General features: G+C 40.5%; 14 protein-coding genes across 14 annotated transcripts; 10 read left to right on the top strand and 4 right to left on the bottom strand.

Annotated features, from left to right (window-relative positions):
• Positions 1-2471: 2471 nt before the first annotated feature.
• BEWA_027930 (hypothetical protein) lies at positions 2472-3815 on the top strand (the record flags this gene model as incomplete). Its single annotated transcript, XM_004829553.1, has 1 exon — positions 2472-3815. One exon carries the CDS (start codon positions 2472-2474, stop codon positions 3813-3815), a length of 1344 nt encoding a protein of 447 aa, XP_004829610.1.
• A 409-nt stretch (positions 3816-4224) lies between these two features.
• On the top strand, positions 4225-5091 carry BEWA_027920 (hypothetical protein; the record flags this gene model as incomplete). Its single annotated transcript, XM_004829552.1, has 1 exon — positions 4225-5091. One exon carries the CDS (start codon positions 4225-4227, stop codon positions 5089-5091), a length of 867 nt encoding a protein of 288 aa, XP_004829609.1.
• Positions 5092-5578: 487 nt separating this feature from the next.
• Positions 5579-6153, top strand: BEWA_027910 (hypothetical protein; the record flags this gene model as incomplete). Its single annotated transcript, XM_004829551.1, has 2 exons — positions 5579-6051; positions 6105-6153. 2 exons carry the CDS (start codon positions 5579-5581, stop codon positions 6151-6153), a joined length of 522 nt encoding a protein of 173 aa, XP_004829608.1.
• Positions 6154-6230: 77 nt separating this feature from the next.
• On the bottom strand, positions 6231-7013 carry BEWA_027900 (signal peptide-containing protein; the record flags this gene model as incomplete). The annotated part of the gene is made up of 1 exon (XM_004829550.1): positions 6231-7013. One exon carries the CDS (start codon positions 7011-7013, stop codon positions 6231-6233), a length of 783 nt encoding a protein of 260 aa, XP_004829607.1.
• Positions 7014-7032: 19 nt separating this feature from the next.
• On the bottom strand, positions 7033-7667 carry BEWA_027890 (hypothetical protein; the record flags this gene model as incomplete). Its single annotated transcript, XM_004829549.1, has 2 exons — positions 7033-7518; positions 7557-7667. 2 exons carry the CDS (start codon positions 7665-7667, stop codon positions 7033-7035), a joined length of 597 nt encoding a protein of 198 aa, XP_004829606.1.
• Positions 7668-7789: 122 nt separating this feature from the next.
• BEWA_027880 (hypothetical protein) lies at positions 7790-8487 on the bottom strand (the record flags this gene model as incomplete). Its single annotated transcript, XM_004829548.1, has 2 exons — positions 7790-7939; positions 7975-8487. The coding sequence occupies 2 exons, from the start codon at positions 8485-8487 to the stop codon at positions 7790-7792; spliced, it is 663 nt and encodes a 220-aa protein (XP_004829605.1).
• A 112-nt stretch (positions 8488-8599) lies between these two features.
• BEWA_027870 (hypothetical protein) lies at positions 8600-10207 on the top strand. The gene has a single exon (XM_004829547.1). The coding sequence runs from the start codon at positions 8659-8661 to the stop codon at positions 10204-10206; it is 1548 nt and encodes a 515-aa protein (XP_004829604.1). The 5' UTR covers positions 8600-8658; the 3' UTR covers position 10207.
• Positions 10208-10397: 190 nt separating this feature from the next.
• BEWA_027860 (hypothetical protein) lies at positions 10398-10753 on the top strand (the record flags this gene model as incomplete). Its single annotated transcript, XM_004829546.1, has 2 exons — positions 10398-10651; positions 10690-10753. The coding sequence occupies 2 exons, from the start codon at positions 10398-10400 to the stop codon at positions 10751-10753; spliced, it is 318 nt and encodes a 105-aa protein (XP_004829603.1).
• An 11-nt stretch (positions 10754-10764) lies between these two features.
• Positions 10765-12282, bottom strand: BEWA_027850 (farnesyltransferase subunit beta, putative; the record flags this gene model as incomplete). The annotated part of the gene is made up of 1 exon (XM_004829545.1): positions 10765-12282. One exon carries the CDS (start codon positions 12280-12282, stop codon positions 10765-10767), a length of 1518 nt encoding a protein of 505 aa, XP_004829602.1.
• Positions 12283-12969: 687 nt separating this feature from the next.
• On the top strand, positions 12970-14664 carry BEWA_027840 (tubulin-tyrosine ligase family member protein; the record flags this gene model as incomplete). Its single annotated transcript, XM_004829544.1, has 1 exon — positions 12970-14664. One exon carries the CDS (start codon positions 12970-12972, stop codon positions 14662-14664), a length of 1695 nt encoding a protein of 564 aa, XP_004829601.1.
• A 109-nt stretch (positions 14665-14773) lies between these two features.
• Positions 14774-16879, top strand: BEWA_027830 (hypothetical protein; the record flags this gene model as incomplete). The annotated part of the gene is made up of 1 exon (XM_004829543.1): positions 14774-16879. The coding sequence occupies one exon, from the start codon at positions 14774-14776 to the stop codon at positions 16877-16879; it is 2106 nt and encodes a 701-aa protein (XP_004829600.1).
• Positions 16880-17355: 476 nt separating this feature from the next.
• BEWA_027820 (hypothetical protein) lies at positions 17356-18741 on the top strand (the record flags this gene model as incomplete). The annotated part of the gene is made up of 1 exon (XM_004829542.1): positions 17356-18741. One exon carries the CDS (start codon positions 17356-17358, stop codon positions 18739-18741), a length of 1386 nt encoding a protein of 461 aa, XP_004829599.1.
• A 466-nt stretch (positions 18742-19207) lies between these two features.
• Positions 19208-20107, top strand: BEWA_027810 (signal peptide-containing protein; the record flags this gene model as incomplete). Its single annotated transcript, XM_004829541.1, has 2 exons — positions 19208-19227; positions 19249-20107. 2 exons carry the CDS (start codon positions 19208-19210, stop codon positions 20105-20107), a joined length of 879 nt encoding a protein of 292 aa, XP_004829598.1.
• A 576-nt stretch (positions 20108-20683) lies between these two features.
• On the top strand, positions 20684-21306 carry BEWA_027800 (hypothetical protein). Its single transcript, XM_004829540.1, has one exon. The coding sequence runs from the start codon at positions 20751-20753 to the stop codon at positions 21069-21071; it is 321 nt and encodes a 106-aa protein (XP_004829597.1). The 5' UTR covers positions 20684-20750; the 3' UTR covers positions 21072-21306.
• The last annotated feature ends 877 nt before the right edge of the window (positions 21307-22183 follow it).

Below are 22183 nucleotides of genomic sequence, written 5' to 3'. Positions count from 1 at the left end.
AGGAATACTGCATGCATGTGGGGTAGGTACTCCTAGGAGAATGGAGCCTCCATGGGAAGACTACTCCCCCTACCGGGTGGGAAGAATGGTAGTACTACCCCGAAGGGGTGGGAATAGAGACACTCCCCTACCGGGGAATAAAGAGTCTCCGAAGAAGACTAACACTCCTACGGAGTGAAGAATAGTCCTGTCTATCTGTCACCTGTTAAGAATTTTGAATCAGTTTGGGAATTTTCATTTTTTTAGCCTTTAAAATGCCGATCCCCACAGTCACAAATTGCAAAAAGAAACACATGGTTTTTGGGATTTAACGCCTTGAAAATCAGAAATTTCTCATAGTCGGGAGACTGCTAAAAGTGTCCAAAACCCAACATTTACTTGACTTGGCCCGGATAACTACCACTCGGTGGATCGGGGGATAATTATCCCCAGATGGCAACCAGGCGACCCATGGGGAGCCTAGGCGACTAACAGGAGCTCTTCCTACTAGTAGTCTTTCCCTCACTCCGTAGGAGTGTTAGTATCTTTATGAGACTCTTGGGGAGTGTCTTTAGGCGACCATTCCCCGGAGGGTGAGTGTTTTCACTCGATAGAGTGTAGATCTTCATTAGTCTCTCTAGAAGACTCTATGGAACATCTTCCCCGGTAGGGGAGATTCTCTATTCCACCTTCGGTGGTAGACTCTTCCTGAGCATCATTATTCCCCTGTCGGGGAAGTCTCTCTGAGAGTATCATGCCCTTCGGGGATACTAGGCATTCTATGGAGACTAGGAGACACTAACATGCATGAATGACTCAGTACTAAGAAAGATTCTCACTATCATCTATTCTGCAGACAACCTCCAGAATGACTACTGAGAGTCTCCATAAGAGACTACTAGAGTGAGAATAAGTGACCACTCAGGCTCCTATACTGCGTATAGTCACCACCTCTTCTCTACTCAGAGACACTAACATGCATGCATGAATGACTGGTCTCCAAAGAGTCTATAGAAGAGTCTCATAGGAATGGTACCACGAAGTGGTTATCACCACTAGTGAAGAAGAATCTCCCTTCGGCTAAAGCCTATGGTCGGTAGAGACTACTAGTAGGAAGAGCTCCCAGAGGTCGCCATAGAGCTCCTGTTAGTCGCTCAGTCCCTCATTCTTCGGGACATTTCACTATGCTCACTACTCCGTAGTTCGCATTCATTCAGCTAGCTGTACACACTTTAGCCCGATTTCTCAACTTTCAAGTCCTCCAAAGAGACTCATAATAATGTCGTTTCACTCCGCTTTTTCTACTCATTGATTATCCGTCAGTGAAGGGTCTGAATGAGTATCCTCCCCGTAGGGGTATGGCGAGTATACGGAGTATGGGAGCCTAGGCGAACAGAGTGAGCCTGCATACCGACCATAGGGAGGTGTACTGACCATTCCTGGTACCCTTCGGGGACTCTTCTATAGACTCTTTGGAGACCAGTCATCCATCCTCAGTGGACTATCATGCCCGGTAGGGGGTAGTGTTATTCTTAGTATCTCTGAGAGTAGCATGCCAGAAGAGTCTGTAGCATGATCTAAGGGTAGCGATCTACAGACACCTTGGAAAGCACTAGCTTAAATACTGAGGATAAGGAAGAATGTGGTACTACTCGGACTCCTGGAGAGGGTATATCTTCTGATCTATTCCCAGTCTCTTCCTCCAGCTATACCCGTAAATCTGGAGGATTAATACTACGGATATTGTGACTGCACATGCACGACAAGTAATCTACTAGGCCGGGTATGAGGAGGAATAAACGTCTACACAAAAGTAAGGACAACGGATCTAAAAAAATCAAAGAAGGCAATACTGTTGGTATTTAAAAGCTGTTATTCCTTCAGAATATGCTCTAAAATACGTATAATTGCCCTAGCACAAGATGGAAGGACCATTACATGACCTCACCACCTTTTCAGGATCTTATCAAACGTTCTGAAAGAACAACATTAGTATATTATACTCTATATATGTTTAAATGTCATTAAATATGTTATTCACCCGTTAGTTTAGATTCTAGATCGGTCTTCTACGCCCTGAGGCCTCGAGATGCGATCAGAGCATGAATTTATCCCTTTGCATAGCTCACAGACATTACAACTATTTAGGATCGTCCTCTAGACAATGTGTATACACTAGGCACAGGAAGAGTTCAGGGTTAGGAATGATGAGAAATGGGGCGGAATATCACTCCGTAGTCCGGGCAGTAGACATTCTGTTTATGTGCATTTTAGCTGGGTCTGGGCCATGCTCTGTTGGTTTCCACCCTTTAATTGTCTGCCTATACTAGTCTAGCAGATTCCACTATTCCTGCGGGAAAACTTTAAGATACGACGCTAGTTAGATTTAGACAGGCAATTATTCCCATTGACCTACTTTATTGGTATGTATATCTACCTTTAACCTACTTGTGATTATTATTATTTCATTGACTCTGGGAATATAATAAGGAATGGAAGGCCAAGTTAGACAGGTAGGGAATGATTCGCTCCCTGGCACTAGGAAGATTGACGAAAATCACAGATTTGTGTTTACTCTTATTACAATATCGATCGATGCTATTTTGAGCACTAGTTTGCTAACGGAAAAGGTCTTTAGGTGTCCAAACTTTGCCAACAAATGTAACGTTGTGTATTTGTCGTCTGGATTGACTTCATTCGTCCTGGCTTCTTTCTTCTTTTCACTAAACTTTACTACTTTAATGGTTTATGGATGGTTACTGGTACCATGCAAAATAGCGATTGTACTCGTAGGCATGTTTGGCAATGGCATGATTGCTAGGAATCTCTTCATTCTCTGCTATGGAATAAATGGAGCTCTTAAGGCCCTAATCTTGCAATCATGTACATATGTTATATCAAGACACTTTACAAACTCGGCATTTGCGGTACTATATTCTGGCTATCCGGGTGGATCTATTTTGATAGGAGTTGTACAGTATCTTCTGGAGCACGCAATAGAAGTGGAATCTATAGAGGACATGCGATTTTGCCTGGTATTATGTCATTTGGTACAAGCTGTTACAGCAACGGCAGCACTTGTCTGGATTACGTACCTTTACGCCAACTACCATGAAAAGACCCCAAATCACAAAAATGTTGATCATGAACTTGGTACGAATCGTTGTGAACCCGTTTCACTGTTTTCAAAAGCAAAGAAGTTTTTAAAAGCTTTGAGCACTGTACACTACTTCTTTCCACGTTTCCTTCTGCAAGTTGAAGCGACTATCATCAGATACTTCTTTTATCCCTGTCTCATTCCATTCCTCTTGGAAATTTCAGATAATGCGAAACTCATCATTACACTCGCATATAATTTTTGTGACTTTGTCGGTATGATTGTCTATTCTGGTATAAATGAAAAAATCGATCCGTTGGCTCGAAGGTTATCACAGCCCCGCCTCTTGTTTGTATTTTTGAGGGACGTTTATTTGCACATTATTGGACTTGTTTGCGTTGGAACTGCTTCCTTTGTCATATTGGCTAGTTGGATTAAAATTGATTTCATTGCTAAATCCCCTACTGTACTATTTTTCATAACTGTATTCATTTGTTTCGCAATCGGCAGCCTCTCGTCTAGGGCTGTCAATGGTTGTTTTCCATTGGTTGAATACTATAGTACACAAACAAAAGATGATGGAAGCAGAATTTTTGGTGACGAAATACTAAAAATGGATAATATTATTAACGATGTAGTGGTATTTCTCGACTATAGTTCATGTGTTTTAGCGTCTTCCCTCTCAAATATGATTGAACAGATAATTTTAAATCATAGGGGTATACAGATCACTACGTGATAGGCGTTAACGTTCATTTAAACCGTGAAATGGAATCACACCACTTCCTAGCAGTAGACGTATCCATCTGTCTCTGTCTAGATACACACTCATTACACACTGTTTGCTTGAATATAGAGCATCTCATCTAAAAATGCAGTTTATATTTACATATCTAGTGCATTCCGTATGTTGGTTTATTTCTGGATTTGCATGCAGCACCATCTATTCTTGAGATCTACGAATATAGTGGAAATGTCTTCTGGTTAGATCCGGACTTACACATCAGTTGATGTGCTTTAAAATTCTAAAGAGACGGTTTAGAAAAGTTTTGGAACTCTGATCTGTTCAAGCATGTCAATTTCGAGTGCTTAAGGCCTTCGGATAAGATGCACTACTCTGTCAAATATTCAAAATTTATGCGTTTATTATGGTCAAAGATTTTATTGTAACTATAAAGGGTGGATTTTATGCCAGTGGATTAAACTTGTTGGATAAAGCCAAGGTCACATGCAACTTGCGAAGGGAGGTCAGCTTCGAGAAGATAAGGTACTCAAAACTCGCAAATATATTCGTTAATGGATATAAAAAGCTAAATTCACCCGGAAAAAGGAAAGTGAGGTTCCAATGGGACCAAGTAAAGAAGACTATCGAAAGACCATTTGTGAAGAACAATGTTTCAATCTCATCATCAGATGATGAAATACAAGATAATAATGGAGATTCAACGGACCATTCATCCACGGAACCTGAAGAAGATGTGAATAAAGTTGAACTCGAAGATAAAGGAACTCCTTATACCCTGGAGACCGCTACCAAGGATATCCATGAACCGGAACCTAAAAGCATAATAAACAGCATTTCACCAGAGAAACAAGAGCAGGTAGATGACGAACTTCAACTTCCTCTGATGATAACTGATATACCAAGATATACACTCGAAAATGATAAGTTGGTAGTAGATGAAAAGAAAAATACATCTGTAGAGAATTGCCAATCAGAAGATGCCTCTGAGGTAAATGAGGAAATTATTGTTTCAGAAGACAAAACTACAATAGGAGTTGAATTTTTGGGGGAATGTCTAAATGCTAAGCCGGAGCCTGCGGGAGGGCTCCAGAAAACAGCCCTTACAGTAATCAGCCGGTCATCGCTCGAAAATTATTCGAGTGACGAAACTATCATTATTGATGATGATATCTCAGAGTGTAGTGATAATGGTGTGACAGCAAGCAGTTTCTATTGCTACTACATTCCCATAAGGTTTAAGCCAAAGGGATGCATAAAGAGTGCAAAATGATGTTCAATCAGGCACCGCAAGACCTGTAGCACAAAAACTGGTCTAATTTTGTCAGAAACTTATCCTTAAGTATCAAAGGAATGGTGGCTCTGGAATTACTGAGACACATTTACAAAGACATGTTCTGGAATTGACAAATACTTTGCCTTCATTAGTAGCATGTTTATAAAAACGGTGGTCCGCTTTGCTAAAATATGATCATTTTAGCGCACCAAAGGTTGAAAATGGTATTTATGAATGATATACAGCTGTAGAAGACAAAATAGAGTATGATAATCTCTGACTCTAGGGAGGCTAAGTAGCAGAAATTGGACTGCATATCCCGAGAATTGAGGTTATACATGTTATAAGTAATGATCCTATGCTATAATGTGCATTGCATCTCCACAAAATCCTACGGCCTGAGAACTGTGTCATCAGACGGGCGCAGCCATATGGAAGGCGGAGCCCACAGTCCATTCCAAATGAATCGCAAATACATCTATAGATGTCGGATATCAGCTTATTGAAGCAGGAATCAATCACAGCCGTTGGCATATGGAAGAAAAGTCACTCTGTTGTTCCGTACCACAGCGGCGCCACGTTTCATAGGCTTGCAGAGGTAAAACGCCACAAAATCCTCGCTATAAGCACTGAAGAAACAATATTTGCATTGCTTCGGACAAATTTTATCTTGATAGATCGAGAAAGTGACCAAATCTTACTCGCAAAAGACATTTTTAAAAGAATCGAGGATTCTAACGACACTGAGACTCTACTCAGGGTTCATGTATACTTATCACTGCAAAGGATTGGTAAATTCCCTATATCAGACAATATAATTGTTGCAACTCCCGCCGACATCGACATTGAAGAATACATCAAGAGATTCAAATGTACAAAACACGAAAAGATAGAACTACATCAGTTATTGGATGCCTTCAAAACCTATTATGAGTCATCCACATTGCGATTAAATGGGTATTTTGGTCATTTGTATACAGTGGACGACATTCCACTTCACGCCGCTCTAGCCGATACTCCAGCGTTGAGTGTATTTGGTGCTATATCACAGGACACTAGTACAAACATCATCGCAATTTCAAATTTCGACTCGGTATATATGTTTGAAATTGACCAGTTTAACATTAAAATATATTCTACATGGTAGGCAATTCTTCTAGAGTGTCGTCATCATCGGTTCCATAAATGTTCTTATCGTACTTGTAGTTTCCCATTTTCATATTAATTTCCATCAGCCTCAGTCTATCCATTTCTTCCTTGCTGATTTTACTGAAAATACTTTCCACAACTAATCCATAATACCCTTGATTCCTCTTGAGTTTTTCGGGTATTTCAACTGTCACAGTTTTTTTGACAAGTTTTCTAAATGTAGCCCGCTTATATTCTTCATTAGGTTCAAACTTCTCCATGGGCTTATAGAATGGTTCGTTCATAACTGGTTCCTTGCCCTCGAAGCACCCAAAAGTTTTTTGTGGATCCCTAATAATTCGCTGTATGTTTTCCCATTCATTTTCCCTGAAGAGGTCATAGTTTTTATCAAGTTCACAGGGTATCCTCTTCTTTTTGTCAAAAAAATAACTCTTGTAGTAATTAACTACAGCTTCAGGAGCATTACTAGTACTTTTAAGTCCAGGTATCATACCTCCATCGCCAGGAATCTGGGAGAGTCTTTCACCAAAACGAACCTTCTGATCCTTTTGAATGTACCTTGCCGCGTTTTCTTCCATTCTATCCAGCCTTCTGACCGTCGGAGGAATAATTTGTTTCAACCTCCTTGCACGACGTTGAAAACGTTTCTTAATATCAAAATATGAATTCTTTGCAAAGACAGCAAACTTGTCTCTACTTGGATTAAAGTGAGCTCTGAATGCGATAACACTAGCTGCGTGGAGTATAAACAGAGCATATAACAATTCCATCTCCAGCCTTTTAACAAAACTACTGTATAGTCCTTAAGTTCTTTAAATCTGAAATGACCTGGCTGAATTTTCCAACCGGGATAACCTCGTAATTTGCATCAACAACGCCCTTGATTGTATCCAAAACACGACCTCTAAGGCCAATATAGCGCACTTTTACTTCCTTATCCTTGGACTCCAGATATATCGCTAGATTCTCAACGTTTTTAAACTTGGCAACACTGAGTAAATGTATATAAGATCCGTGTATGTCTGGCGGTACAGACAATTTCTGGGTGGGAGTCACGGTCTCTATGTCACTAAAATCGATCTCTGGTCTGTTCACGTACAATTTTACTTCAAGAGGTCCCTCGCTTTCGTTTATTATGAGTAGATTCCCGATATCGCAGGGTTGAGTGAACGGAACTGTGAATAAAAGCTCACTTTCGTCCTCGTCACTGGATATTTCCGGTGAACTTAGACGTTCCGAATACCTTTTGAAGATAATTCCACCGTCGTTTGGATTCTAAGAGATTTCGTGTATCTTTGGCTGGATGGACTTACCACGTTGCTGTTAAATACTCGGATTCCAGGTATATTCAGATATTCGCGCAAACATACATAACTTGATGCTAATTCATGCTCAGCTTTACATCCGCAGCCGGCTGAGTGCATCTTAAATACCAGAATTGCGACTGAGTTTGCACATTGGGTACTTCCTTACCTCACACACAGATTCAAAGGGCAAATGACTCGAATTTTTAGAAACTATAAAGTCCAAGTTTGACTCGAGCGTATCAGCTATCAAGTAACCCCTTTGCTATGGTCAAAACCTTGTAGTTTTCGTGTCCAAGGTTGTAAAGAGAGCGTATCGCAATATCAATGACCTTCGTCCCAAACTCGGCGTTAACGTCCATTAAAAGTGCCATTATAGAAAATCCACACCTCTAAGTATAGCTAATGAGTAAAACGTGAAACCTACCTCTTCTTCATCTTCCGTAAGTAGCGCCCTTATTGTCAACAGCTTTGGGAGTAAATTAATCGAACACGCCGAATATCGGCAAATTAACGATTCTATTGTGCGATCAAGCTGCAGAAGGTTGAGATATGGCCCACCCAGTGGCCTGGAGACAATCTTAATCCTGTCTTTGCAGGTTATTACTCTGCTAACAAATCGAATCCATTCAGATTCTACTAGTCTTCTATCAGGTAAGGCATCAAAACTATCGTTTGAAAAGGTTTTTGGTGCATTTATGGGCTCACTTTTGAGCAAGGCGCCAGCGTATGCCAGAATATTCCTAGCCCTTGCGATATCCCAGTTTCTGAATGTTCGACTCTTTAAAATCCATAGAGACCTGCTGGAAAACGCCTTTGCTCGGTCATAGTGTCCCAATTTCAAGTTTTTTTGGGCCTTTTGCGTTAGAAGGCCGATGAGTTGGCGCTCCTTGTGGAATTTCAGATTGATATGGGTTTGTTTCAACGATATATATGACATTTATCCCCCAAAGTTGCCAGAAGTGTAATGTGTAGTCAAGGAGAGGATTGCACCGGGTGCATTCATGTCTACAGAGATGGACCGCAGCTTAGTGACAGAGTGTACCAAATTCAGACAAATAATCACTTGTTTTAGCTTGTATGACGTAATGAGGATACACCTTTGACTCTAATGAGGGTAATTAACACTACAACTCTAAAGAGAGTATCCTCTGTGGTCGCCACAATCTACTATTTCACTCCTTTCTTGATCATTTTCTTTTTTTCAGTTGTTCAGTTATTAAATGTGAATGAGTCTTACCTTCTGAAGCTCATCTTTGGTGAAATTTGTCAAAATGGAACTCCAAACACACTTGCAAGCATAGTTTGTCCAATTCCGCCTCTGAGGAGGGTTGGCGAGCTCAAGAGTACAAATGACAGTTACACAATGCCAGTAATCGTGGCAACCACGAAATCTACCACCGGGGTCACGGTAAAAACTGACTATGCAACCCCTACACCCCTTTACACAATAGTAGGCATGTGCAGCAACCACGGGTCATCAAATGCAAATCACTTGAGCATTCTGAATGACGTTTGTGATATCGTTCATGGCTCCATAAACAGCAGTGAATTGAAGCAGAAATTGGACGAAGCAAACAGGGACCGTCATTTGAATGATGATATTATAAAATGGAGTCATGTCTCAATACTAATGCAGAAGCTACCTGTTTCAGGTAAAATATGGCATATAAAGTGGCTTATGCATATGAACAAGAACAAAACTCTCTCCAAAGTTTTGGACGCCATGCTCTCTGTAGCAGTGAAATCCCAAGAAAACATCAATCATCTCAAGGCTAGGACAAACCTGCTCTACGAATTAGATGATCCATTCCTATTTGCAGCTCAAACAGCCTTTCCGGTATTTGTAGATGCGGAGCTTAAAATTCAACAGGACTCCCTGAAAAGACTCTTTGCAGCTTTCCCAGAGGCCTTTGTTGCCTTTGTACATGCAAGGACCTTGGGATTCAGAAAGGTTAATTTTTTAACATTTGAACCGGATACGGATAGATTCACATTCCTCTCCGTGTATCTGTGCACTCTCCAATTGTTGACAACTTATGTCTTCCCACCAATCAAAGTTTATAATGAAGTCGTAGATTCAGATTTTCTGAATACAAACCGTTCCGTTGGAACGGAATTTCCCAGTATACTGCAAGAATTTGTAAATGATAGTTTGTCGAGGGTATTTCTGGACAAGGTAATTTTATCTGTTGACAGCGTTGGCCTAATGCACGATGAAAGAGAACTGCTGTTCACGATAATGGAAGTTGGATTGCAGTTTGCAAATATATTCCTCTTGAGGAACTCACCAATCAAGTTTATGGACGGCAATGTGATAAACAGGAACGTTTTAATCAAAAGGCTCAGAAAGGGCTTGATCCTGCTTGGGAAGTTTATCGCTTCAGACACAAACACAGATGGTGTTTTGTCCTTTAAGGAGTTCATAAATGCAGGTACAAAGGATCATGAGACCATCCTGAGACGAGAACAAGATAGAGAACCCGAGCAATCTTCAATGCGAAATGTGAGAATTATGAGAACCAGAGAGGATCTAAGGGACAAGGTGGTTGAGGAATTCATCCTCTCTGACATCAACAAGGATAACTACATCACATTGGAAGAATACATGGACGTTATAACCTCTACAGGATTCCATCGTCTGACCATCCACGTCTAGTCAACCTTATCTTGTGCACTTTATATTTACTCGATATAAACAGTCTAAAATCAATAAATTGTATTATAAATGTGTGTATTATAGAAATGAATCAGCAGGGGAATATCAATTACCCCTTTATCAACCAGAGGCATCATCCTATGCCGCCATTTCCTCAACACATGTACCGACAGTTCCCAGTTCAACATGTAATGGAAAACTATCAACAAGGATACCAAAATATGGATCCAAGGGCTAACGAAATGCATCACCAAATACCAAACATCAAGTATGAACCAAATTCACAGGGACTATACAATCCATACATGATGGATCACAGTAAAAAGATTTATAATCGTCCTCCAAAGGTTTCGAATAGCGATATTGACGCACTACTGAAACAAAACTCGAATATCATCAACACACTGACCAAACTCTCCGGAGCAACAGACCCTCAATTTTTCAGGTACGTTTACAGTCTCTGCACATTAAAATTATGCTCAGAAACTGCTCTACACTTCAAAGGAATCTCGTCTTCCTCTCCAGAATAGCAGACCAACCTAACTAGTTCACGTACATCTATACAAGCAGATTTAAGAGTAGATTGTGTTTCACATACGAGTTTATAGGCTTGGCATCATCCACATTAATATATCCCTTGATAATATTCAGATAGGAAAGAGCGTAGCATGTGTGATATAAGTCAGGAGTCTTTCTTGGTTTGTCCCTAAAGCCCTTTCCAGTTTGCGAAACGGTCATTATATATATCGCCAACAACAACTTTACAATCTCTAATTGTTCCAATTTTCTGGAATCTGCTTCGTTACATTCTAGCATATGTAGATTCAAAATTTCAAGCGACGCTCCTACCCAAAAAGAGTAGCATGAATCTACAAGCTTGTGAGGTCTGCCTTGGAATCCAAACTGTGGTGTGACTCTGTTAATGCACCATCTGTATGCCATTTTGGTATCAATAATATCCATATTCCCAAGCAAAGCGAGGGCGGCAAGTCCACAATATGTGTAGCCTGCATGGGCCTCCAAGTTTGGTTCAGAGGCTATACCTCCTTCATAAGTTTGACATTTTGAAATGTACTCTGCGGTGTTTTCCACCAGTTTTGGAGTCAAAATTTCCAAAATGGAGGCAGATGATACTGCGCAGTAAATGCTTCTAGTATCAATTTCGCCTCCAATGTGCATCCTAAAGCTTCCATTTTCATTCTTTAACAGGAGCAAAAAATTATACATTTTATCTCTATCGCACTCATCCAGCGAATCTAACATTTTAAGGCAGCAAAGAGCCGCATACGTAGTAGCTAAATGCCCCTTTTGATCTGGACCTCCTCCGAACCCACCGTCAACTTCATCCCAGCAACTCATAATCGTGTTTATCGCCCTTTGTCTATATACTTTTATGTCTGCTCCAAGAATAAGTAGTGAGTGAAGTGCCCAGTATATCACCCATGGTCTTGAGCAGCTTAGATGTTCTAGTCTGAGCTTTTTGGGGGTTCCGTGTGATGAGAGATAACCAGAAATGTATGATATGTGCGATTCTCTCATGAGTGGTGCGATGTCAAGAGATATTTCTGCCAGTTTTCGGATTATAAGATGTCCATGCTCCATAAAGTTAATTTTAATTTTATCTCCTCGTCCAGAAACTGAGTGGTCACTCAAGAAATTTACAGCAAACATATAAGGTCTTACTGCAAAAAACGTGCTATCTATATCGATTGAGACATCATGATACTGATACGAGGGGAAATTGATGTTTTTCCGCTTCATAGCATCCGAAATTACTTGTGATAAGACTTCTAGACAGTCAGACTCCACAAGTTTCTGGCTTTCTATTGATTCCTCAAGCTCCTGGGATACATCGTCTTCCTCCAGAAAGTCTACATTTTTGCAAAGCGAGATCACGTACTTTGCGAGTACCACAGCGACGTAGTCGAATACGTCATCTCCGTTTGGTATGTCTACAAAGCCATCGTCGCCAAGTTTGAGAGTCGAAATTTCGCAACCTACAAACACACCTAGTTTGTTTAGCGATGAAACTGCATCTTCTATACGTTTAATAACGATTTCCTTTACATTGTCCATAGGTACAGATAAATATACAAGAAAGAGAAATATTTTCGAAAGTTTGTGACAACAGTCACATGAACTGGTAATTCATTGGGAAAAATCAAAATCCAATGCTAAAATTATAATACAATTGCCGAGTTCCTGTGAAATTCCGCAGGAACACACCGGTGATTTGAGTCACCCTCACCAAGTGCCAAAAATGCTCATCAATGCATATATAACAACGTTATCTATATATTTGTCTTTAATACATCCTGTTGTGTTATACTTGAGCGCACGAGTGAGATGAGTACAATTTCGACTGACAGAGGCTGTCTACACAATAAAACGCCAAACACCAAAGACGCTCACACATTACTGAAAAATAAAGACATTATAGACGTAGGAACTAGTACTGTGCGGTATTCAAGAAGTAAAACCGCCAACATCTATGGAAATCGGGGATCGTGTTCCCCAAGTCACTGCCAAAGTGGAGATAGAAGAGGGAGTATAGAAGGGGATAATGCGCGTAATTCAGGCATACCAAAGTGTTTTAACGATGTTCTTGGCATAATATCTCGATTCCCTGAGGAAAATCGCAAGGTTAGGGCTAGCTATGAGAGGGAATCCTGCAAAGGCAAAACTAGTCAGGGGAGGAAATTAACCAGAAAAAAAGCAACCCTAAGAGATATAGAAGCTTATGATGCTTTGGGGTATCTAAAAATGAGTCTTGTGGACGAAAATGCTGAGGAATCAGAGACAACATTGTGCTCCCCGCAAAAGTACTACTACAAAAAGCGTCCAAATGTCAACCTCTCCCAGGCAAAAAATGATACATGTTTGCTAGGTTCATGCCTAAAGTCACTTCGTTGGAAAGTTTGCAACCACAATGTTGGCGATATCTACTGGTATGGTATGTCCATAACGGCAAGTCAAATCATTGACCTATGCTCTTCGAACAAGTGCTCAAATTATTCAAAATTTGCAGTAAATAGATACCCAAACCTACAAGATGCAACTAGAAAAGACTACTTTTACAAACTATTGCAACTTCATCTACATTACAAATGTAACGGTGATGAACACGAACACGGTACAAACGCCTATCCTCCAAGTTTTACGATACCAAGGGATATGAAACATATTGTAAACTTACTAGACTACAAAATACCGTTTATATTAAAACCATCTGGCGGTTCAATGGGCCAAGGGGTTCGAGTAGCAACAGTACCTGAAGATGTTACCGATGACCTCAATGACTATATTGCTCAAGAATATATTGCAAATCCGCTGTTACTCGATGGTAAAAAATTTGACATTAGGATATACATCTTGTTGACTGGAACCTTTGAAGACTTTAGTGCATTCATTTCAAAGTCATCTCTGGTCCGTGTTTGCACAGCCTTCTACGAGTATCCATCAGCAAATAACAGTTGCAATAGCTTCATGCACCTGACAAACTATAGCATAAACAGGCTCAATTTATCGCAATACCATAGGGGAAAGGATATTTATGACGTCAATAACAACAAGAGACCTTTGGACTCCGTGTTAAATCATCTGGAAAAATACGGATATAAAAAGAAGAACATTTGGACACAAATCAAGCAAATTGCAGAGAATGTAGCATCTGCTTTATATCCTCACATTTCCATCAATAGTGGATGTCTTTCTGGTACTAGGAATCCACCAAAATTATTTCAGATCCTAGGTCTTGATGTCATAATTGACATTTACGGAAAGGCATGGCTGCTTGAGGTGAACTCAAATCCGAGTCTCAAGACAACCTACTGTGATGGCAACATAACCAGGGACGACCCGGTAGATTTGTCCATCAAACTCCCGGTGGTGAGGGACTTTTTGACTATCGTGAACAACTCCCTGTCGAATGTGGACGCCATACCAGAGTCCTGCGAAGTCATAAAGGTCACAATACCGACCCAAGTACATATTTTCGTCCAACTGTACAAACTCACCAAACTTGGCACATGGACAAGCTGCAGAATCACAAGGACCGAATGGCTAGCATTCTGCAGAAGGACCAAATTAGTCGAATTGGCAAAAGTCTACGCCCTTTTGCGCTCCCATAATGTGCCACAGGGTGACGAGAATCATGAAACAAACGTCACTGGGAAAAGAATCCTGCTGGACCTTTTTTCCGAGTATAGGAGAGAAAATGGCGTCCCTGGGGTGTGTTTTCTGCGCTTTTCCCAAATGTTGGAAAGTTTGGCGCTCATCTTCTACGAAAACTTTGCTCTGTTAAGACCGAGTGCCGTAGAGAGACTGTGTGGACTAACTGGAGTCCCGAGCCAGCTACTTTTAAATTGGAGTGTAAATCAACCTGACATTCTGGACAAAAAAGGCATCAAACAGGCTACACAGAGGCTTTTTTATCACTTTAAACAACAATTCTTGTAACGTTTCCACATACATTTGTCTTTAAGCCTCGTGTAGAGATTTCCAACAAACACATTTATTCATGCTATGGAATCTTTGTTTATTATGCCTATAAATCGCACCAGGAGATATGCCAGACGATAGCTCAGCAGGACCAACCGATGAGAGGCGAGAAGATCCGATTGATCTCAACGGAATTCCAGATGAAGACGCCAAACTCATCAAACACCTCACGTGGCTCTATGGAGGCTACCAAATGCGACAGAGGAATAAGAATGTCAAGTATACCATCGATGAAGAACCGGAGGGAAATAATGAAGATGACTATGTCATCCCCAAAGATTCCAGTCCTGTCCCCGCAGATTCTCCAGACAAAAAGACCAAGAACGCGAACCCGTTACCCAGAGGAAGACCAAAAAAGATACGTTCAGATGGTGATACATGCAAACGTTTTAAGCATACAGATGGCTCTATGACATTGGATGGGACGACTGAGACTCTGGATACAACGACATCAGACTGTTCAGACTGTACCTTTTTGACTGGGACTGCAAGTGATGGTGAAGACAAGTTTGCCGCAAAAAAGAATGAAAAGACTATAGTGGATTTTAGGAGAATTCGATATAATAAACAAGACTTGGTTACACATGAGCACAGAAGGCCAACTTGGCCCTCAAATATGCAACTGGCTGATAAGATTAGTGCCTTTATCCACAAAAATGTAGCCGATAAAACTGATTTTAGAGAGGGACAGGAACCTACTACGCTCAGTATTTGCAATCAGTTTGCTCTGCAAAACCATGAGGCCATGGTTGCTGATAGCGATCGTGTGCATTACTACAGAGCGGCTATATTTTGGACAGGACATGGCTCAAGGGACGGTACTGAGCAAGATTCAACATATTGTAAAAATAAGAAAGTTCTAGAGATTGGAACTGGACCAATGTGTGTGCTAGCCATGAATGCGCGAAATGCAGGGGCAAAGTTTATAGATGCAATAGAGGTCTCCTCTCATGCAGCTAGACTTGCTGGGAAATTAATGGCAGCATACGGTTGCGATGATGTCATAAATGTTTTTAATAGTCATTCAAAACAATTTGTATTTGATCAAAAGAGATATTTTTCAGAATCGCTCTCTGAGGATAATGAAATCATGTTGCCTCCAGACCCTCCTTATGATATGATTATAAGTGAAATTCTTGGTGATTTTGCTTCACAAGAAGGAGTTGCTGATGTTTTTTTGGATTTACAACGTAGAATTTTGTTTGAAAATAAAAGATTTATAGGCAAAACAAAGAGCATTCCATATGCAGCATATACCATGTTTGTGCCGTCCATTTTTCCAGATTCTAGTAATATTTTAAATAAGGCATCTTCACATGCTGAAATGACAATTTTTAGTCCCACGTTTAGAATGCTGCAAAGTGTGGGAATGAGGGTTGACAATCTACCTCTGTGTGATGAATGGCAACCAATTGAAAAGTTATATTTGGAAGAATGGATGCAACCACAAATGTGTCAGCATTATGAAAATCTGTTTGAAATCTCATATTATGGAGAATTTTGTGGATTTTTGGTTGGTATAGATGTTGAAATTCGACCGGGAGAACATTTTGGTACAAGATATGGCCAGTGTGAAAGTTGGTATACTAATATAGTCTTGTTGGATAAGGAATATACTGTATATCCAGGGGATTTTGTTCTCGTCAGAACAATTTCAAATCTCACTAATTATGTGTCGGTGCATTGTGACGGTGCCAAGATTCCAGTCTCTAGGCCAAGTTATTCCTTTCGTGCATTCATCCTCTCAGATGTCACAGAGGAACAAGAGTTTCAAGACGTCATTGAAAAGTTTAGCAATCTGACGAACGACTCACAAGAATCAAAACTATACGAGTACAAGGGTCAAGCATGTAATAAGCTAGAGTGTGCCGAGTTGGAAAAGATTGTCTATACCCCTAAAGTCAAAGACTCTGTACCATTAGACATTTTAAATACTGGTGCAGATTCACATGTATCAACAACATGCAACATACCAGACGATTGGTTAGAATCGTATGAATTTGTCAAGACTGGCTCCAAGATTTACAAAATTGTGGAAAGACCTCCACCAGTCCTAGTGGATTATGATGAACAAACATGCGCAATTTATAATGAACCAAGAACTACAAGAAGAAAACTACCAACAGATCCTCCAAAACGCTATCAACGTCTCAAGGGAAAAACCACTAGTTAAATTTGTGTAGCAATAAATCTGCTACGTTTTGTCAATTGACACTATTTTAATGTGTAATGGTGAAGCAACCATTTTTGTATACATGCAAGTTATAGCAGGTGGAATATTTATAAATTGAAAAAACCGTCTCCATAACCCGTCCAAATATATCATTTGTCCATTATATTACCCGTTAAAATGCTGTGTTGAAAATAAACTGCCTCACATGATGCTTCACGCAAAATTATCCAAAAAATTTTTAATGCACATTGTCTAATTTAACATGGGGACGTCAATTCGTTAACAACGCTAAAAATTTTCCCTACCACAACAAAATAAATCCCCTGGTAAAAACACCTTTAAAAGTAAAATCTCGGTAAGTAAAACAAACAGAAAACGTGTGTATTATAGAATTCCAAGGGCTGCTTCCATACTAAAGCATGTCAATTTCACTAATCTAAAATGACAGTATAAAATATAAGGAAATTTACAAGAGGATGAACGGTGTCAAAGATGATAAAACACGCCAAAAACAGCTTGCTGCATTCATAAGCGGACTGAATTTGCTACAAACTCTTCTACTTGGTCTGACAACTGGCAAATATGCTATGACGAGGTTCCAACTAGATTGTGACAAAACATCTGTAGGTATATTTATCAACATGACTCATAACGCAATGGAACTTGCAAATATTATTGGAATTACCCTAATTTTTATATACATTATATCCTATGGAAAACACATGAAAACAATCTCAATATTCACAAGTTGGCTCCTGTGTGCAGTAAATGTTGCTCTTCTTCTAATATTTATATCTGGTGGTGAAGAAGGATATGCTACACTCTATTACTGGACATTAGTCCTATCGGCATTTGTCTACGGATTAAATCAAATTTCATTCATGAAGACGTACCCAGACGGGGTTTTATTCGCAACTGCTGGTGTTTCACTGACATCGGTTATGGTATTTATCTTTCATTCTGTATTTCTAGTCATATCAAACTTTCTGAAAATCAGTGATTTGAGTTGCTTGCTAATCCCGTCCCAGATATCCATCATCATAATTTTATCCGCAAATTCTGCAATATTATGGACGGTAACGTTTTATGATGAAACAGAGACTCATGACAGAGTGAATGAAGAGTTTGATATAAAAAGTTCTTGGTCCCCAATTTTAATGTGTGTTCTAAGTCTCAGTATTCTCTACGTTTTTTATCCAGCAATTGCACCTTATAAGATAACCAGTCTACGTGTTGGCTATATAATACAACTAATTAGTGTGGTCCTAGACCCCTCACCTTCGATAATTGTATGCGTACTGACCATATTTGACATGGGTCCAAATAAAAGGTGGGAAGGTGTCAATGCACGATGGAACTTTGCTTGGTTAGTAGGTCCTACATATGTGATGTCTGCAGTGTTATTCTTAATAACTCTTCACTACCCAGGATCTGCGATATCAGAAACTATCAAAAGTCAACCCATAGTTGCTGGGTTCCTCGTACTCTTGTTCAATATATCGCGACAAACGTTAAAATCGGTTGGAGCAGGTGGAGCTGGATTGCAGGGGAAGGATAACAAGTCGAATGGGAAGGTTATCGGTTTTACCCTTTTAATATCTTTGTTCACAATGGTAGTACTATCATTTATCGGAGACGGTTACCTAAAGACTTACTCAAAATACGAACATGATCTAGACAACTGGCCCACAAAAGGCTTGGGAATGATTGACTCATTCCTATTCTGGTTGGGAAGCGGAATAAAGGCAGGTTTCCAGAGCTTGCGGGAATCATTTACAAGCGATATTACGCGTAACTTTGCACGATCTTCAAACGTGGTAATCCGTTCTATAACGTACAATCGGGAGGGTTCCTGCAATTAACCCTTACTCCAGTGACCAGAATACGCCCATCCCGAGTGGATAAATAGATAAATCCCAGTGTATATATGAGTATATACTTTGTTTTAGCTCCAAATTACGGCAGGAATAATGGAATCCAAGACGGAAGAAAATGAATGGGCTGCAGGTCCATTCTTGCCCATCAAAATGTTGGATTCTTGACATTAGAATGGAGAATACTTTACCTTGTGCTAAAATACTTCAACTAGCGTTACATTCTACCTAGTTATAGACAAGTTTTCCGCAGAGTGACGTTATGTGCGCCAAAAGGGACACATCCTCCCTCTGGTCCATGAATTGGTAGAATCCCCAATATAGAGACAAAATGAGTAAAGTACGTGCGAAAGAATTGTCCTAATTGACGACTAGAAGATCGTCGTCATTCCTCCGGTGCCCCAGATAGAGGAAGAAGTCGCAGAGCTCCTTAGAAGGTTTTAATCATCGGAGGATGAAGATTCTCGCATTACTGTATGTGTTCTACTTCTGTAGACTCTACAGTTCTGCTCAGTCTGCAGATACTCAAAAGAAAAGAACGGGGTCTTTGATAGACACGTCGCGCTTTTGGGTACGTCAATCCAAGGAATGCGGCATTCCGGTATTGAAATGTCTGGCAAAAAAGAGTATCGAGGAAATCTTCTATGCCAAGGAGCCGGTCTGGGCCGGCCAGTCCGACCTATCCTGCTCCTCCGCCACCTTTTACCTGGAGGAAGGAACACCAAAGTTGGTCCTAATTAAAGTTGTTGACGAGGATGGACGAAGACCTACTGATTACAGATACTTAGACCATGGCAGGTGGAAAGCCTGTACCCAGGAGGAGTATACATCCAGAGTCGACCAGATAAAGAATGCTCTGAATATTTGGGATATCAAGAGCTCAGACATTGAGGAGCCAATCTCTGTTCAACTAGGATCAAGAGGAAGGCAAATGAGTGATCAGGACGTTGAATCGACTGAGATGGACGCTTCTGACGAGAGTGCCGAACCTGGAAGCACAAGACCCTTGTACCCAGGTACCCTTGACATTTTCAGGAAACCATACGAAACAAGGGTAAACGTGCGCAGCTACGTTTATAAAAACACAAACTGCAAAGAGTTCAAGCCAAAAATTGGTCAAGACATCACCAGTGTTGTCGACGGCTTATGTGATATTTGGAACGCGGAACCCATCACCAAATTTCTTGAGGGGACTTTATATACAAAGTTCTCTCACAATCCCCTGTTCCGGCTAAACTTTGAAAAGTCCAACGGGCATAGCAAAGAACTGTATTTTGAAAAAATCAATCGAACGTGGAGGGAAATTGATGATAAGGACTACAATAGGAAGAACAGAACAATGCTGTCCAGTTAGTATGAAATGTCAAAGAATCCACACCTCAAGATTGTACAATAGCTCAGATTTTAATAGTGTTTAGATTCTGCAGACATATTTGAGTATTTAGTGACAGTTTCTCTCTATCCGTCAAGTCCACTGTCCACGTTCCATGTCGTATTTAGCCCTAGGGAGGCTGCTGGAGACTCGCATGTTCAACAACAGCGACGCCCTTTGTTTGTGTGCGGATGCTCAAAGGTATCACAAACCCACATGGTAGAACGTGCATTCACACGTTAAAATCCCAATGTGTACCTATGGTTACCCTGGAGAGGTGGTGGAATCCCATTTCTTACTATTGGGGAGTTTGACTTGCCGTATCTCAGCTCTCAGATAGGGTAAGAAAATGGTACCTTGACCATCATATAGCCCTTATTTTTCTCTATAGATTCTCCTGTTGCTTGATTCAGAGAGTGCTAGTATGCAGAGAAATTCGCAAATATTCACCATATCGAGGGGGATCTACACACCCACATTTCGCCCTCTACTTCCAGACACCCCATGGCCACGTTGTTTCCACGCACCTCGCACTGTGCTATAAAATTACTCATTTTTACTGAGATTAAGCGTTACTTTCCCACTACTGCGTTCATAACAACACCAACACTCCTCATCTTAAACAATGACCGGCGTACCTTTCGACGTTCTTGCCCCTTTTGACCACGAGCATTTTGATGCCGTTAACGGTACTGACGAGATCTATACTTTTGTTACTGTCACCGCCAAATCAGGATTTCATGTAAGTAAAGTTACTCACGGCGTTCATGTCCTCTGGGAGGAAGGTGGTGAGCCACTAAAGTCCTTGACTCTCCACAAACTTGGCGATCTCCCTGTGGCTCTTCTTTTGGATCTCTCCGGCATAGTCCTCTACTTTCTCTTCGTGGACCTCGCCTGGAAGAAGGTCAGCAGGGAGGAGTACGAGAACAAAATCCACATTCACTAGAACTAAGGCTCCTTCACTGCAACCATTGGATGCTCAATCATGACGATTAGTGAAATGGTCGATGCTATCACGTGAATATGAAACGGGGAATGAGTGTCTCATTCCCTTCAATCATTTTAAATATTCCATCTCTCGTTTGCTCTGTCATTGAAACATTCTCGCTCACTAGAAACTGCCATTCGGCATACCAGTGTGGAGATACTTCCATATGTCATGAGTTTAATTTATGTGCCTCATCCATGCACTCTAGTTATCCATTCTTGCGGGTTGCCACGAAGAGGGTAGTTTTGGTTATCGAGGGCATTTGATGGACGGGACGGTGGCTGTTTTTTCATAGATGGACATTTGACTACGTGCCAAGGATTCTGGTACCGAGTAAATGCGGGATGTTATAGAGGTAAAGATAGAGATTACAAAGTATGAGGATTTTGATGTCTTGGTAACCAAAGAGGTAGATGAGAGGGCTGGTACGGGTCTTCCTCAGGGATACACTAAATACAGTCATATACCGGATACCTCCGGGGATTTTAAAGGAAAAAAGTTCATTGTTAATGGGATAAGATTTGGTGGACAGAAGATAGAAAAAGTCTCTTTTCTAGAAACTGAATTTTGTAGACATGCAGAAGTGTATCAGTAGTTGTAAGTTGTTCATAGTTAAGCTTCTGATGGAGGGTACATCTACTTATTACTATTATCCCAGGAATTGAGTAGACTCTGGACAAGATATGACTGGTGCTAAGTTTTGAGAACCAATATCTATCTACTGAGAAGCTTAAGGATTTAGACAGTGGATGGCTAGTGAAGAATTTCCAATATTATAGCGAAAACTGTGACTATACTTCTCTTGTTCATCTCTATACACTCTTATACCGCGAGTATTTTGCCAAAATGCAATTCTTCCTTTTGTCTAATTACCTGAACACCCTAAACTTCCTATTCTCTACAATTTTGTAAGTTCAGATCTCCCCATCATTGTCAAACTAATGGTACAACTGGTCATACACCATAAAATTCAAAAATCTCAGAGTTAGACATGATAGAAATGCTACTGATGGAATGTCTTCTTCCCTTGACCCCATGCAGTTATTTCTGGAAGGGCACCTCAGTTGTCG

The sequence above is a fragment of the Theileria equi genome, chromosome 1, assembly GCF_000342415.1.
Source record: "Theileria equi strain WA chromosome 1, complete sequence".
In the NCBI taxonomy this organism is placed as follows: Eukaryota; Apicomplexa; class Aconoidasida; order Piroplasmida; family Theileriidae; genus Theileria; species Theileria equi.
The sequence above is the reverse complement of the archived record's forward strand: the minus strand, read 5'-3'. Positions and strand labels throughout refer to the sequence as shown.